General features: G+C 36.5%; 1 protein-coding gene and 1 long non-coding RNA gene across 10 annotated transcripts in view; one reads left to right on the top strand and one right to left on the bottom strand.

Moving 5' to 3' along the window:
• Window positions 1–16,717, top strand: part of ARHGAP24 (Rho GTPase activating protein 24) — a 674,755-nt gene that overhangs the window by 645,137 nt on the left and 12,901 nt on the right. For all 9 annotated transcript variants that reach the window (XM_045473451.1, XM_045473448.1, XM_045473450.1 and 6 more), the window contains 3 exons: window positions 5,502–5,634; window positions 8,962–9,035; window positions 11,565–11,686. In XM_045473451.1, coding sequence (XP_045329407.1) covers window positions 5,502–5,634; window positions 8,962–9,035; window positions 11,565–11,686 — 329 coding nt within the window. The remainder of the gene's footprint in view (window positions 1–5,501; window positions 5,635–8,961; window positions 9,036–11,564; window positions 11,687–16,717) is intronic.
• Window positions 9,793–16,556, bottom strand: LOC123595740. The gene is made up of 3 exons (XR_006711355.1): window positions 15,582–16,556; window positions 13,524–13,599; window positions 9,793–10,743 (listed from the first exon to the last, which is right to left on the bottom strand). It is a non-coding gene; the product is annotated as an uncharacterized LOC123595740 (long non-coding RNA).

The raw sequence follows: 16,717 nt of genomic DNA, 5'->3' as shown, positions 1-16,717 counted from the left end.
GTACACAATATCTTCAATAATTTCCTGTGTGGGTGGACTGGAAATTGACTCTATGAAGTAAAATCAACAGATTATATTGTGTTCTGTGCATAGTATCCAGTGTGAAAAATTCCCACTTCTTTTTTTAAATTTTTTAATGTTTATCTATTTTTGAGAGAGAGAGAGAGCGAGAGAGCGAATGGATGAATGGGGGAGGGGCAGAGAGAGAGGGAGACACAGAATCCAAAGCAGGCTCTGGGATCCGAGCTGTCAGCACAGAGCCTGATGTAGGGCTCGAACCCACGAACCGTGAGATCATGACCTGAGCCAAAGTCGCTCACATAACCGACTGAGCCATCCAGGTGCCCTGAAAAATTCCCATTTCTAATTTTGAGGCTTACAAGTTTCAAGGTTTTGTCTGTGTAGTATTATGCTTGTAATTACTGTGGCATTTGGACTGATCCATGTATGAGAGTCTGTTTATCAGGGAAGAGGGTGTGGGGATAGAAGATGAGCAGGGAAGGATTGTTGTGAGACTTCTTTTATCCCTGTTAAGATTAGTGAGAAGCCTGTATCGTACATAGATTATAAATAGGGCAGACAATTTCCAGGAACTGTAAAGAATATTCTTAAGATCTCACACCTGACAGGGACTTAGCAGCTAGAATATACAGGAGGTATTACAAAGTAGAACAAAATGAGGCATGTTGCGATATGGAATAGTATTGATGGTGATTAGTTAGAAATATAAGCCCATGGGGGACAAAAAGATCTATGTTGTTCATTTGTTTCACCCAGCATGTTTCATGAAGCCGTGCCCACCATTAGTTTCAGGAACTATTACTGATAGAAAGATTCCAGAATGACCAATGGCACACTCATGAGACTGTAAAATTAGGTTGATCCTTGAAAGTCTCATGAAATCCTCCCTTTAATTTGGTAAACAGACTGTAAGTGAGGAAGTAGGACTCAAAAGTAAGGTCCAAGTGTAATATAAAATGAAACAAAAATTGATCATATATCGATCAATTAAGGGACATGCTCCAGGGCATCTCCTGCTATTCTAGCTTCTTTATTCAGGATCACTGGATAGAATGTACATGATTCCTTATCTTAATTTCTGGAAACAGATCCTACCACCAGGTTAGGGAAAGAGACCTGAGATCTGTATAATGATTTCACATTAACAAATAGTCTTGAATTTCTACCAAAAGAGCATGACTTTAAAACCTCTCATATCTTAGTGCTTAGCCAGAAAGAATTTCATACCAGTGTGGTTTCCTGTCCAAGTACCCAAAATAGGGTTAGTAGCAGGACCTGCTCACTGGACTGCTGTGAAGGCCTGACATAGAGTGATACATGTCTAGAGGTGCTGTTGTTGTTGTTGTTGTTGTTGTTGTTGTTGTTAACCAGGTTAGGTATCTTAATTCTCCCTTGTACATAGACTTTTGCCACAGTACAGTCACTTCACTTCACTTTGATGAAGTCTGAAATATATTTCTTTGAGACAAAGATGCCACGTTCCCCTGGTACATTGGGCAATTAGCACATAATGTTAGTATATACTTATTTGACTGTCCATAGGAAGCAAATATTAAACAGGCAAAGTTATGGGTTTTCAGTAAGAGACAGGCTGGGCGGAGAGATGCGGATGGCCACCATTTTGTACAGTAGATATACAAAAAGGTTTTTCAAACACCAGACTTGATGTTGCAGTAGGTGGTGTTCTGGCCAGAAGGGCGGACGGACTGCGAGCCCCTTGAGGTGAACTAGAACACATGCTGAAGTCTTCACAGAAGCAATTGTTTTCTTCCATTCAGTAGGAAAGGACAAAGCTAAAAATGAGAACACCAGGGAAATGTAGGTGTCTCTATTTCCACAAAATAACCTAAGTGTAATAAAGCCCCAAAAAGGAGGTAATATATTTTTAAGTTTTGATCCTGAAGCAAAACCCTTAACCCTTCATTAATTGGAAAAAAAAGAGGAAAAGCATTTGGTCATTTTTTTTCTCCATTGTTTCTATATTTTCTCCATCGTTTCTATATAATTAACAATATGTAGGTGTATACTATAATGCTAGAAAGCTAATGTAATGTATCACTTTAGGGAAGGAATAAAATCATCATCCTATCCACATCTCTTACCTTGATTCATAGCTCAAATATTTCTATTCTTGGAGCATTACTGCAGCTCTTGTGCTAAGAAAATTGCTGGTGGATGAAGAATGATTCTGCAGCCTTTCATCCTTCATAATTTTCGCGCCATCTGATTACTCTAACTTTGCAATGGTGCCATCTAGCGTTCACACGTCCTCAGTACTACAGCTCTACTTCATTAGAAATTAAATAATACAAGTATCAAGCAAGCTCCCTCAAGAACAGTGTACTGGGGAGAGTCATTGCAACGCAAAGTCAATCACTGAAACACTAGAACAGATTTTTTATTAAATATATATTTATTATTTATTAGTATTTGTCTTATTTATTCGTTGCATTTATTTCACAAATATTTGTATATATTCTATGTATATAGTCATGCAAATGATGGATAACCTACTTCATGTATTGAAGTTATACTTATTTTGTATTTTATTTTTCTGTTTTTCTCTGTACCTTCCTATAACCCTAACAAAATGGTCATTGTCTTTGAAGGCAACGCATCCAACCTAGTCATGGGTTGGGTTAGAGTGGAATCAAAACATGGAATCATTTATTGTAATAGTTGATTGCACTGCATATTCTGCCCCGAGTTGTGGTTCTCTTACTGCTGATGGCTGTGCTTCACTAGATAACAAGAGAAACACAGAAGAGCTTTGATACGCATGAAATAGAGTGTTTTTTCCATAAAACAGAAGAAATAGTGTCTTCCTTGTCTTACCATTGGTACTTTGTTAGGACTATCTCTTTTTAAAAAATTCTGTAGAAAGTAATTTGAGGAATTAAGGAGCTTAGAAACAGTTTTCAAGATGTCCCAGAGATGTGATTTTTATTTTCTTGACTAGCCTTTGAGTTGACTTCTACATTGCTTATCAATTCAGAATTTTAAGAGGGAAAACATGTTTAATTGTGAAAGAACAGAATTAATTTAAGACAGGCCCTATCAGATCACCTCCATTATTTTAACATCTGCAAGAAGGTTAACAAAATGCCCACTCTGACTGACCTCAACACTGAAATGAAAAAGCTCAGCCTTTGCCCCATCTGATTTGGGGGAAGGTAGAGACCCAGATTCCAAGGATGCTGCGTACATGCAAACCTCATGCAGGCCCACCCTGAGCTTGGCTCTCCCTTAGCTTTTTTGTTCGCTCCTCAAGGGCAGGACGTTCCCTCCCACTTTGGGCTCTGCTTACCTGCCTTGCTTTAATCAGGAATGCCTTCTTTGGTGCTTCTGCTCCCACTTGGTTAATTATTACCCCTTGGTCTATGCATCATTTCCTCAGAGAAGCCATCCAACCCTGTCTTGTTATTAGTCCTGTCTTGCTATTAGATATCACCCAACACTTCTCCTTATTACTACTTACCACACTTTGCAATTATACACTTGTGTTATTATCTAGTTCATATTCCCTGTCCTCACTAGATTATAAATTGTGAGCAGGCTGGAATAATCTTTTTTTTTTTTAACTCTTTGAGGTTCTACCACTGTGTTTTCTATAATGTTCAATACAGAGCAGGCGTGTGGGAAATTGTTGATGAAATCAACTATTTGATTTCAAAATTGAGAACTAAGATGACCATTGTCCCAGCCCATGTAGTTCTGTGATGTCAACTCTGCTTCTGTGTCACCCTTGGGCAAGAGAATATTCACTGAGGCAGGAAATTGAACTGTGTTCCAGCCCTCAAGAAATACCCCTCTGGGGACAGGTCACTTCCTGCCACACAGTCTGGGAGTGAGGTGTGAGATGTTCATTCTCAATATTTACAGGATTCCTGACCTTCTTCACTACCTCTCTTCCATTTCTCAGGGCCAGATGGTCTTTCACTCGCTGCCCACCAATTTCTCTTTGCTACACCTGTCCTCCTCACCCAAAATAAAAATAATAAAATGGGTTGTCTGGGTGGCTCAGTTGGTTAAGTGTCCGACTCTTGATTCAGCTCAGGTCATGATCTCATGGTTCCTGAGATGGAGAGATGGAACCCTGTGTCAGTCTCTGGACTGAGTATAGAGCCTGCTTGAGATTCTCTCTCTCCCTCTCTCTTTCCTTGTCCCTCTCCCACTTACTCTCTCTCTCCTCCCCCAAAATAAATAAATACACATTTAAATAAATAAATAAATAAATAAATAAATGTAAATAAAACCACCCATTTTCATCTTTACTGTCTGCCGTCTTCATGGATTAACGTGGAGATAGAAAGCATAAAATGTAAATTAGTATTTTAGGAAATTATCCTGTCACTCTGGTAGTCAGCAGGTAATAAAAATAAATTTTGCACATTATACAAAGGACAGGTTGTGTTTTCATTGTTTGTTTTTGTAGTACATTCCTTCTCTTTCTAGAAGACTCTAAGGATTTCCAACTAAGAATATTAGACAAGAAATCATGCTGAAAATCAATCACCTTCAAAATAAGTTCTGCTTAAAAAGCTATAACATGTCGGGGCGCCTGGGTGGCTCAGTCAGTTAAGTGGCCGACTTCGGCTCAGGTCATGATCTCGCGGTCCGTGAGTTCGAGCCCCGCGTCGGGCTCTGTGCTGACAGCTCAGAGCCTGGAGCCTGTTTCAGATTCTGTGTCTCCCTCTCTCTGTGACCCTCCCCCGTTCATGCTCTGTCTCTCTCTGTCTCAAAAATAAATAAACGTTAAAAAAAAAGTTATAACATGTCATACTAAGTTTCTGATATCTATAACCAGTCACCAATGTCTTCTAAAGAATAAGAAATGAGCCTAAGCCTCAGAAGTGATTAATTGTGACACTGAATACATACATGCATATAGAGGTGGATTTGGTATTTTTTGTAAATTGTATTATATTTCATTTAGAGTCTGGTATATTGGCATTGTTTTTAACACTTTTTAAAATTTTTATTTATTTTTCTTTGAGAGGGAGGAGGGGCGAAGAGAGAGGGAGGCTCCGTGTTGTCAGTGTGCAGCCCCATGTGGGGCTTGATCATGACCATGAGATCACGAGCTGAGCCAAAATTGAGAGTTGGACACTTAACTGACTTAGCCACCCAGGAGCCCCAAAAGTTAACACTTTGGCTTAACATCAAGTACACACATCACTTCTCAGCCTTTGGCTAAGATCAAGTGTAGTAACATCAAGTACACACAAACGAAAAATGCTTGAACTTTTGAATATTTTCAAAGCACACTGAAGCTTCTAAGAGTCCTTCCAGATCCCTGTCATCTCCACCTGTTGTAGCATTTCATGGGCATTAGCTAAGTGTATGCTTCTTGAAAGCTGAATTTATGGATTTCACTGGCAACTCAGAATTCTGACTCATAGATGTGTATTTGATGAAAGAATATATCGGATGGTATAAATTTTACTGCAAAGAGCATCTTCCCACTTCTATCTCCACAGCAACACAGATGTACACACAGTGGCATCACTTCTTAAACTGTATCTCCGAGAACTTCCAGAACCAGTTATTCCTTATGCAAAGTATGAAGATTTTTTGTCCTGTGCCAAACTGCTCAGCAAGGAAGAGGAAGCTGTAAGTTGGTACATTTATTTCTAAAAAAGCCTTAATTTGGGTTTTTTGTCAATGTTCTTAGGTTTTCATTTGTAAATTTCCCCTTGCCCCATCCTTGGATTGTTTTCCAGCATTCTATTTATTGACATTACACACATTTAGATATTACGTACACAACACAGGTCCCATTTTTAATCCCCTCCCTTATCAGCAAGAAAAGTGCAGCTGAATAAATGAAGTGAACCCTCCCTCCCACTTTGCTCCTCTAACTGGTTAATTGTGGGGCTACATCAGGTCAAACATTCCATGAATAAAGTGGATGTCTTATTTCATATTCCCCTTTTCATTATGTACCCCCTAAATTACTCTCAACAATGCCTTCTACCAAATCTTATCTACCATTTTTTTTTTCAACGTTTATTTATTCTTGGGACAGAGAGAGACAGAGCATGAACGGGGGAGGGGCAGAGAGAGAGGGAGACACAGAATCGGAAACAGGCTCCAGGCTCTGAGCCATCAGCCCAGAGCCTGACGCGGGGCTCGAACTCACGGACCGCGAGATCGTGACCTGGCTGAAGTCGGACGCTCAACCGACTGCGCCACCCAGGCGCCCCTCTTATCTACCATTTTTTAAACAGCTTTGAGATATAATTCACACATCATACAATCACCTACTTAAAAGTGTACATTCAGCGCATTTTAGTATACAGTTGACCCTTGAACCATAGAGGTTTGAACTGTGTGGGTCCTCTTACACATAGATTTTTTTGCAGTACAGTACTCTAAATGTATTTTCTCTTCCTTGTGATTTTCTTACTTTTTATAAGAATACAGCATATAATACGTATAACATACAAAATATTTGCTAATTAACTGCTTATCAGCAAGGCTTCCAGCCAACAAAAGGCTGTTAGTAGTTAAGTTTTGGGGGAGTCAAAAGTTATACATTGATTTTTGATTGTGGGGGTGGTCGGCATCCCTAACCCCCCACATTGTTCAAGGGTGAACTGTATTCTCAAGAGTTGTGCAACCACCATCAAAATCTAATTTTAGAATATTTAGCACATTTTCATCATCCTATAACAAACTCCATAACTGACCCCACCTTCCCCAGCTGTTAGCAACTACTAATATCCTTTCTGTATCTATAGATTTGCCTCTTCTGCATATTTCATATAAATGGAATCATCCACTATATTGTCTTCTGTGACCAGTTTCTTTCTCTGTTTTCAAGGTTCATCCACCCTAAAACACCAATCAGTATTTCATGCCTTTTATTTATTTATTCATTTATCCATTCATCAGTTGCAATATGTGCATTGTTTCCATTGTTTGATGGACATTATTATTAAAAATGGTGCTGTGGGGGCTCCTGGGTGGCTCAGTCGGTTAAGCATCCGACTTCAGCTCAGGTCATGATCTTGCGGTCCGTGAGTTCGAGCCCCGCGTCGGGCTCTGGGCTGATGGCTCGGAGCCTGGAGCCTGCTTCTGATTCTGTGTCTCCCTCTCTCTCTGCCCCTCCCCCGTTCATGCTCTCTCTCTGTCTCAAAAATAAATAAACTTTAAAAAAAAAATGGTGCTGGGGCGCCTGGGTGGCTCAGTCGGTTAAGCGTCCGACTTCAGCCAGGTCACGATCTCACGGTCTGTGAGTTCGAGCCCCGCGTCGGGCTCTGGGCTGATGGCTCAGAGCCTGGAGCCTGTTTCGGATTCTGTGTCTCCCTCTCTCTCTGCCCCTCCCCCGTTCATGCTCTGTCTCTCTCTGTCCCAAAAATAAATTAAACGTTGAAAAAAAAATTAAAAAAAAAAATGGTGCTGTGAATACTCATGTACAAAGCTTGGCATGGGCATATGTCTGCATTTCTCCTGGGTATGTACGTAGGAAGCAGAATTGCTGTACCATATGTAACTCCATGTTTGCTAAAGAGGCTTTATCATTTTAAATTCCCATCAGCAATATGTGCAGACTCCAACTGCTCCACATTTTTGCCAACACTTGTTGTTATGTCTCTTTTTTATCACAGCCATCTTAATGTGTGTAAACTGATATCTAATTGAGCTTGAGTTGCATTTCCCTGATGCTTAATGATGTTAAACATCTCTCCATGTATTTAGTAGCTGTTCACATATTTTCTTTGGAAAAACACCTATTCAAATCATTTTCCCATTTTAATTGGATTATTTGTTTTATTATTACTGAGTTGTGAGAGTTCTTTACAGTTTAGATTACAAGTCTCCTATCACATATATGATTTGCAAGTATTTCTCCCATTCTATCAGTTGTCTCTTCAGTTTTCTGATGATGTCCTTTAAAGCATGAAAGTTTTTAATTGCGATGAAGTCCAATTTATCTATTTTTATTTTGTCACTTGTGCTTTTAATGTCATATCTAAGAAGGCATTAACTAAGGTCGCCAGGATTTACTCCTATATTTTCTTCTAAGACTTTTGTAGCTTTAGCTCTTACATTTAGGTCTATGATCCAAATTCGGTTAATCTTTGTTTACGATATGAGGAAAGGTCCAACTTCATCCTTTGGCATATGGATATCCAGTTGTCTCCAAATCATTTGTTGGAAAGACTGTTGTTTCCTCCACTGGATTTTCTTGGCACTCTTATAGAAATTGCTGCCTGTTTTTATAAATGAAGTTTTACTCTATTATGTAATATTGTCTGTGGCTGCTTTTGCTCCACAACAGGAGAGTTGAGTAGTTGAGACAGAGACCATATGTCCCAGAAAGCTTGCAATATTTACCATCTGGCCTTTTTCAGGAAGAAGAACAGATTAGATTACATTATCCATTAGCTTTTCTGGGACCATTTACATTTTGGAAGAAGTTTTACAATGGGAAGAACCAAAGCAATTAATACCTTTGTGAAATTTCCAGGAAGAGTAGACTTTTTATTCTCCATCCCACCCCTACCAGTGTATCCTAGACGTGGCCCATCTTGAGACTTATTTGTCAGTAGACACATGTCTATGTTTGGGGCATGCCAGAAATGGGAAAGACTCTCACTACATTAAGCTACTTTTTTCCCAGATAGCGTTATTATAAATGAGGCAGTCCTCCCTTTTCAATCAGTTGTGAGCGAGTATTAAGAATGGTAAAAGGCTTCACTGAAATTTATTTCTCCACAAAGAGTACTTATGGAAATATTTGAAATACTTTTTCCCATCTTTGAAAATATTTGTGAAATGCTGTCTGTAATTGTGGCAAGTTTTCAGGACAGGATTCTTCACTGATAATATGTGAAACTAATGAAAAAAAAAAACCTGTGTGCTCATTTGTATTTGTTTTCATTGCAAGGCTAACACTTCAATAACATTTATTCTCTATTTCTTTGTACTCAGGGCATTAAGGAATTAGCAAAGCAGGTGAAGAGTTTGCCTGTGGTCAATTACAACCTCCTGAAGTATATTTGCAGGTAAGAATAGTCCTAAAGAGAAAACTAAACAGAAGACTATGTTTAGCCTGACACTAATTTACTTCTGACAGTGAATAAAATCACTGAACTGCTCTGAGCTCTGGTGTTGGCCTCTGTAAAATTAAGAAGTTTGGCAAGATGATCTCAAAGGTTTCTTTGACCATGAAAATTGCTCGATTTTATAATTTATTGTTTCTGAGTCTGACTTACTTCTACATACTAAAGATATGTTGCTTTGAACTTCCATCAAAGTTGTTTGTACCTGCTGCATGTACCTTTAATTAAGAGAAGGAGCATCTCCCTTGGCATGAGGAAGGCCTGCGTGAGAGTCCAGTTTCTACCACTGACTTCTTATGTGTGTTTATATAATTTTCTTACCCTTTCCATGCATCCCCCTAGGTAAAAGAGTCCTGAAAACACATTTCACATAGTTGTTTTTAAATTTAAATTATATTTTAAATTGCATAAATATTATTTTCTATTCCTCTCCTACCTCAAGACTCATTGAAAAGACATTATCATTCAATTCTGTTAGGACAATAATTGTACCTGGTAAATCTCTCACTCATGATCATTTATCTTATGGCCTGGGTTGGTATGTGCCGTGTCTGCCCCTGTTTAATAAACCATATGATTTCATTCGTATGTGGAATGTAAGAAACAAAACAGTTGTAGGAGGAAAAAAAGAGAGAGGCAAACCCAGAAACAGACTCTTAACTATAGAGAACAAACTGATGGTTACCAGAGGGGAGGTGGGTGGGGGGAATGAGTGAAATAGGTGATGGGGATTAGGGAGGGCACTTGCTGTGATGATCACCAGGTGTGGTATGTAAGCATTGAATCACTAAATTGTACACCTGAAACTAATTACACTGTATGTTAACAATACTGGAACTTAAATTAAACCTAAAAAAAATGAAGATATAAAATTGACGTATCTTAAATCTTAAAAGAGAGATGGTGATTGGCACTATACATCACTGTAGGTATCCTAAATGGAAGCGTCCCAGTTTATTTTTAAGTAATTCAATTTTTTAATTCAGTACACTATATTATTTGCATGTACTTTTTGTGTCATGATTGTCTAAATGCTTAGCAGACTGGGAACTATGTAGTTTAAGACTAATGCTGGACACTGAGGAGTTCACTGTCAACTGTAACTGAGAAGAAATTCCAAAACCTTCTACCATGACTTTTTCTGGTGACGGTAGGAAGCAAATATGAGCTTAGGTTTCATAATTTAAAAAGGAAAGAAATGAGTTTCACTGATAACATAGATTCACTAACACATAGGGGTTCCGTCCCAAGACTTTGGACTAATTCAAGCTGTTGTGTTGGATGAGAAAGAGGAACAATCTCTTCAAGTAAAAGGGATAAAGGCTCTTTCTTGAGAACCATATTACAAACCTTTAGCTCCTCAACAGGAAAACTTAACTTCTCTTGAAACATTTAAGCAGGCTTTTAATTTCAGCTATTTCAAATAAGAAATAGTAGTTTGAGGTTTTTGTCCTTCAGTTTTACTATAGCTTACACTGTATAACAGTAATGAATATGTGGAATAGGGGCCTTTCTTTAAAGTCACAGGGGAGTTGTCAAGAGCACAGACTCTAGAGTCAGACAATCTGGGTTCAAATCTCAGGTCTGCCACCTGTTACTTCTGTGTCCTTGGAGAATATTCTTAACCTTTCTGGTGCCTCATGTGTCTCATCTGTAAAATGGAGATAATCATATCATTTACCTCACAGAGTTCTCTGAGAATTTAATAAGTTAGCACAATGACTGACACATAAAATATATTATTTTAAATAATAATAGGTTCTTTTTTTATCACTTCTTCTTTGTCTCATAAGTACAATCAGTAAGTCATGAAATCTAGAAATGAAGAGGGGGATGGGGAATGCAAAAAGGCCAAAAGACTATAGAAACGATCCCTCCTACTAAAATCATTCGGGAAAAAGTCTATTTCATGCCTCTTATTCTTTAACACCTAATAAATTGAAGCAATTTGTGCTTAGAATGTTTCATATCAGTGGAAGTAAGGTTTTAATTTAAACCATGTTTGATCTCATTTTTTAATAGACTATAAATTTGAAGCTCACAAATTACTTGACAAAGAGGGTTGATCTGCCTCTCTGAAATAAAGGATTATACCATATGATTTTATTTATAGTTCTCGAATTGAATACATTTATAAATTTAATGTTTTATTTAAGGATTGGAAGAAAATCCATATTCCTGAATCTCAAGTCCATATTAGCATTATCTAAACACACCTGTTTCTGTGATTGACAGAGGAAACCAAGCCAAGCCAGGCCAAAGGTGATATTTGATATGATCCCTCAAGTTTGATCCTTAATCATTTGCAATATATTTTCTCCACATTTGACTGAGAGATGTTTGAGTTTCTAAATAATTTTGCCTCCATAATTGTATTTGAACATATTATAGTTAATAAATTTCCCGATAACCCATTTTCTTCCACTGACAAGTTTGATCCCATTGTTTTGTTCATGTTCTTATATCCAACAGGTTCTTGGATGAAGTGCAATCCTATTCTGGAGTTAACAAAATGAGTGTGCAGAACTTGGCCACTGTCTTTGGCCCTAATATCCTGCGCCCTAAAGTGGAAGATCCTTTGACCATCATGGAGGGTAAGTAAATGATTATCTTACACTCTCATCAAGAGAACAATCACCTGGTTTTTGGTTGGTCTGAACCTATTCTCTGAGGAAACTAGGGAAATAAGTAACTCCATGGTAACTCCATTTATGGATTCAAGTTCTTCTAAGGCAAAATCTTCTCTTTGAAAGTCAGGCATTTTTTGAATTTACTAAATATAATAATTTACTAAAAGATTCCTCGATGGCCTTACAAGAATAAATGGAGTTTCCATAAATCATCCGTAAAGTATTATGCAAGAGAACTAGAAATATCTAGTTCATTTTTTTAGCCCCATGCAATTTTCAGAAAATTCAAAAAGTTACTATTTTGTTAATATATTTTTATTAATTTTGGTTTTGCTTGACTGATTTCAAGAGGTAGAAAAATATGGTCCTCTGTAAGATAATGCTGCTTATTAATCTGTGGGTTGAAACATGAGGGAATTCTTGTTTTCTAGATTATAAAATGCTTCAGATTCTTTTCCACAATGAACTTCTACTTCTGTTTGTTTCCAGCAGGCCTTCCTGCTTGAGTACCTTTCTTACCTATGGCCATTAGTATACCGTTGTTTTCTAAAGTTTGGACTAGTTGAACAGTTAAGAATTTAATAAGGAAGAGGGAAGAGAAAGAATGATTATTTTTAGCTTCACTCTGTTATTTAGAACAAAACATATTCTTGATACTGTTCCTTTCTTGAAAATTCTAAGATTTTCATTCTTCTGTGTCTTATGAGAAAGAAAGAAAGAAAGAAAGCTTCATTTCCTTCATCAAATATTTAGTCTGATATCAATTTAACATCAGATTTTTGGCAGTAAGATAGTTAGTTCGTCCAGAAACCTTAATTTCTTTTGGAAGAGTTTAGCAGACAGTAGAAAATATAAAATTTGAAGCTATAGGAAGCTTAAAGATACTTTATTGTTTTCTCAAAATTTTTTTTATTATAAAATGCATATGATAAGGAAAACCATCAATAACATATATACACACACTCATACACACACACACACATATATGTATATATATACACATACATACACACACACATATATATGTATATGTGTATATATATATATATATATATATATATATATACACACACACACACACACACACACTTTTTTTTGAGAGAGAGAGAGAGACAGAGCGTGAGAGTGAGAGCGGGTACGTGTGTGCATGGGAAGGGCATGGAGCCTGACCAGGAGATCAATCTTATCACCATGAAATCATGACCTGAGCTAAAATCAAGAATCTGATGCTTAACTGACTGAGCTACCCCAGTGCCCGGTTGGTGAATTTATATAAGACAGATACTCTAGAAATCACCACCTAGGTCAAGAAATATAACATTTTAGGCATCACAGAAGTCTCTCTCTTGTGCCCTGTTGTTCCATCTTCCTCCCCCACTTAACTTATAATTCTATTTTACTACACAGACATTTGTATCAATCACTTCCTTGCATTTCTTGACAGTTTTATCAACCAAATAGGTTCCCTAGGCATCATATTTAATCTTTACTCTTATTTTATTCGCTATATTTTAAAGTCTCTGGCCCTAATATCCTGACTTCAGCTTCATATACAAAGGATAATAAATCAAGGCCAGTGGATTTTATCCCAGGAAGGAAAACTTGGTTAGCCATTTAAAAATCAATTTTTTTAATCCTTTTTTTTGTAAATTAAAAAAAATCATCTCTATGGATACCAAAAAAATTTTTTTTACAAAATATAATGCCATTCATGATAAAGATTGTTAACAAATTAGAAATAAAAGGAACTTAACCTAACAAAGTTCATCTATAAAAAGTTTAGTTAGAATATTGTGCTTACTGGTGAAAGACGGAATGCTTTCCCCCTAAGATTGGACATAAGGTAAGATTGCCTCCTTCTACCACTCCTAGAAATCCTAGCCAGAGCAAAAAGTAATAGGAAGGAATAAAAAGCATACATATTAGGAAAGGAAGATGTAGAACTCTGTTTATTCACAGACAACATGATAATTTATATAGAAAATTCTAGAGAATCTACAAGTGAAGCTACTATAATAAATGAACTAATGGTCACATGATACAATGTCAATTTATAAAAATTCTTTGTATTTCTATGCACTAACATTGAACAATTGGAATTGAAATAAAAAATATAATTTTAGGACAACACAAATGTCAAAAATTAGGGATATATTTAAGAAAATATGTACAGGACACATATCCTGAAAACTACTAAACATTTATGAAAAAAGAACCATATAAATCAGGAAATATACTATGTTCATCAATTAGAATTGTCAAAATCAATAAGATATTAATGTTCTTAAAGTTTACCTATAGTCTCAATATAATTCTCACAAAAAAATCCAGAAAAAAATTTATTTGTAGAAATTGACAATCTGAAGGTAAACCTTACATGGAAATAAAAATTATCTAGAATAGCAAAAACAACTTGAAAGGGAAAACAGAGTTGAAATATGATACTTGATTTAAGACTCAATATAATACCACAAATAATCAAGATAGTGTCTTACCAATATAAGGAGAGACATAGAGATCAATAGAAAAGAGAGTCCAGAAATAGACGCACACACATCATCATTTGTTTTTGACATATGTGCCAAGTTAGTTCAGTGGGAAAGGAATAGTCATTTCAACAAATGATGCTGGAAAAATTGCATATTCATTAAATAGCCCTCTATCCTTACTTGACATCACTCAGAAAATTAACTTGAAATGTTCATAGACCTAAATGTAAGAGCTAAAAGCATAAAACTTAGAGAGGAAAACAGAAGAGAAAAAAACCTTATGACTTTGTGTTAGTCAAAGACTTACTAGGACATAAAAATCTCTAACCATAAAAATAAGTTGATAAGTTGGACTTTATCAAAATTAAAACTTTTGCTCTTCAAAAAGATATCCTTAAGAGAACAAAAACCCAGGTCACAGGAATGGGGATATATTGTGAATCAAATATTTGATTAAAGAATTTGTTTTAAAAGTATATAAATAACTCATAGAAATAATAAGACAACGAACCCAATGAAAAAAATGGGTGAAAGATCTGAATTAGACATTTCATCAAAGATAAAGAAATAGCAAATAACACATGGAAAGATGTTCAGTATTTTTAGTCATTAGGGAAATGCAAATTTAAGCTGTAATGAACTACTATTCCACATCCTCTACAAAGTATACAATTAAGACTGAAAATGTTAAGTTTGGCTGGTAGAAATATAAAATGTTTGGGCCATTTTGCAAGAGGTAGGTGGGTTCTTACAAACTTAATTATTTACTAACTATAAGACCCAGCAGAGCAGTGTGCTAATATTTACCCACATAGAAAGAAAACATGTTCAACCAAAACTTTAATGTTCATATCAACTTTATTTCGTATTTAATAGCTCCAATCTGAAAACAGACCAATTGTCGATCAATTAGTGCATAAACAATTTTGGGTACACTCATAAAATGGAATACTACCCAGCAATAAAAAGAATGAACTGTTGATGCATGCAATAATATGGATAAATGTCAAAAGTATTACACTAAGTGAGTAATGCCTAGACACAAAAGCCTTCATATGGTATAATTCCATTTATATGAAATTCTAAAAAAAGAAAAACTATAGAATTAGAAAGCATATCAGTGGTTGTCATGGTTGGGAAGTGTGGGTAGGGAATTGGCTACAAATAGGCACAAGGGAATTGTCTATTTCATGATTAGATGGTATTTCCAGAACTGTCACTTATCAAAATTCATCATATATCTGTACATGTACAGAATTACACATATACAAGATTATTCATTGCAAAAAATACAAGTTGAAACTACCTTTCATAGAACACTGCCATATATTTCTGTGTACATGTAAGTGTATCTTAATGTGCATAGTTACCTTGCAAGGAAAATTCTTATCCAATTCTCATGAAGTACCTATAATGTGGTATTTAAATTCAACCTTTATAAAAGTATACAAGCCAGGGGGAATTTCTGCATCATGTAGCTCAGTGGGACACCCCAAATCTGCTTGGACTCTTCAGAACGGGCTGGTGAATATAACAACTCTGACCTCATTATTCGGGCTTCATGTTTTTCATTAGCATCCTAAGGAAGAGAATGACAGGAGGAAATAAAAAGGAAAAAAGATAGAGTATATAGTGACACATACTTCATCATTACTAAGCTAGTCTATCCTAAATAGTTATAAAAATTGAAAGAAAGTCCCTTTACAAGAACTATTGCCATTTATTATTCTTGAGACTAGATGAAAGCAAAGCCTCCCAAGATAGAAGAAAGAGATTTCTAAATTGCTCGGGTCCTGACACTCACTCTATAATTGTGGCAGGTAACTTTGGCATGACTGTTCACAGACTCATCACGGAGACTTTGGGAATATCTCTCTTTGATGAATTAAATGCCCCACATAGTTCATAGCTATAGTGAGAAGCAGAAATGCTTCAAATGTTAATATTCCAGTGATGGGAAAAAGCTCCATTTTCCCAAAGTACTAGGCAAAGTCATATATAATAGAGGCTGCTAATATTTGAAAGTGTGTCTGTCATGTGAGCAAATAGTAAAATAGGACTAAGTACACATGTCTTTTACATAGTACATAGCAACATTGTTGACAGCCATTTTAACTCGATTAAAATTTTTTCGTCAGCTTCACTCCTATATGCACTGAAACTGGGATGACAAAGTCAGAGGTTGCTTCAAAAGGAAAGATGGGTTTATGATACCATTAATTTTATTGAGTCATTTTTCTTCCACAACTCTGATTCAATAGATGTCTTTTATTTAGTTTCTTTCTTTTTTTTTAATGTTTATTGATTTCTGAGAGAGAGACAGACAGACGGAAACAGGATGAAAGTTGGGGAGGGGCAGAGAGAGAGGGAGACACAGAATCTGAAGCAGACTCCAGGCTCTGAGCTGTCAGCACAGAGCCTGATGCAGGGCTCAAACTCACGAGCCATGAGATCGTGACCTGAGCTGAAGTCAGACACTGAACCAACTGAGCCACCCAGGTGCCCC

Source organism: Leopardus geoffroyi, chromosome B1 (assembly GCF_018350155.1).
Source record: "Leopardus geoffroyi isolate Oge1 chromosome B1, O.geoffroyi_Oge1_pat1.0, whole genome shotgun sequence".
In the NCBI taxonomy this organism is placed as follows: Eukaryota; Metazoa; Chordata; class Mammalia; order Carnivora; family Felidae; genus Leopardus; species Leopardus geoffroyi.
This window is presented reverse-complemented; position numbering and strand designations above follow the sequence as displayed.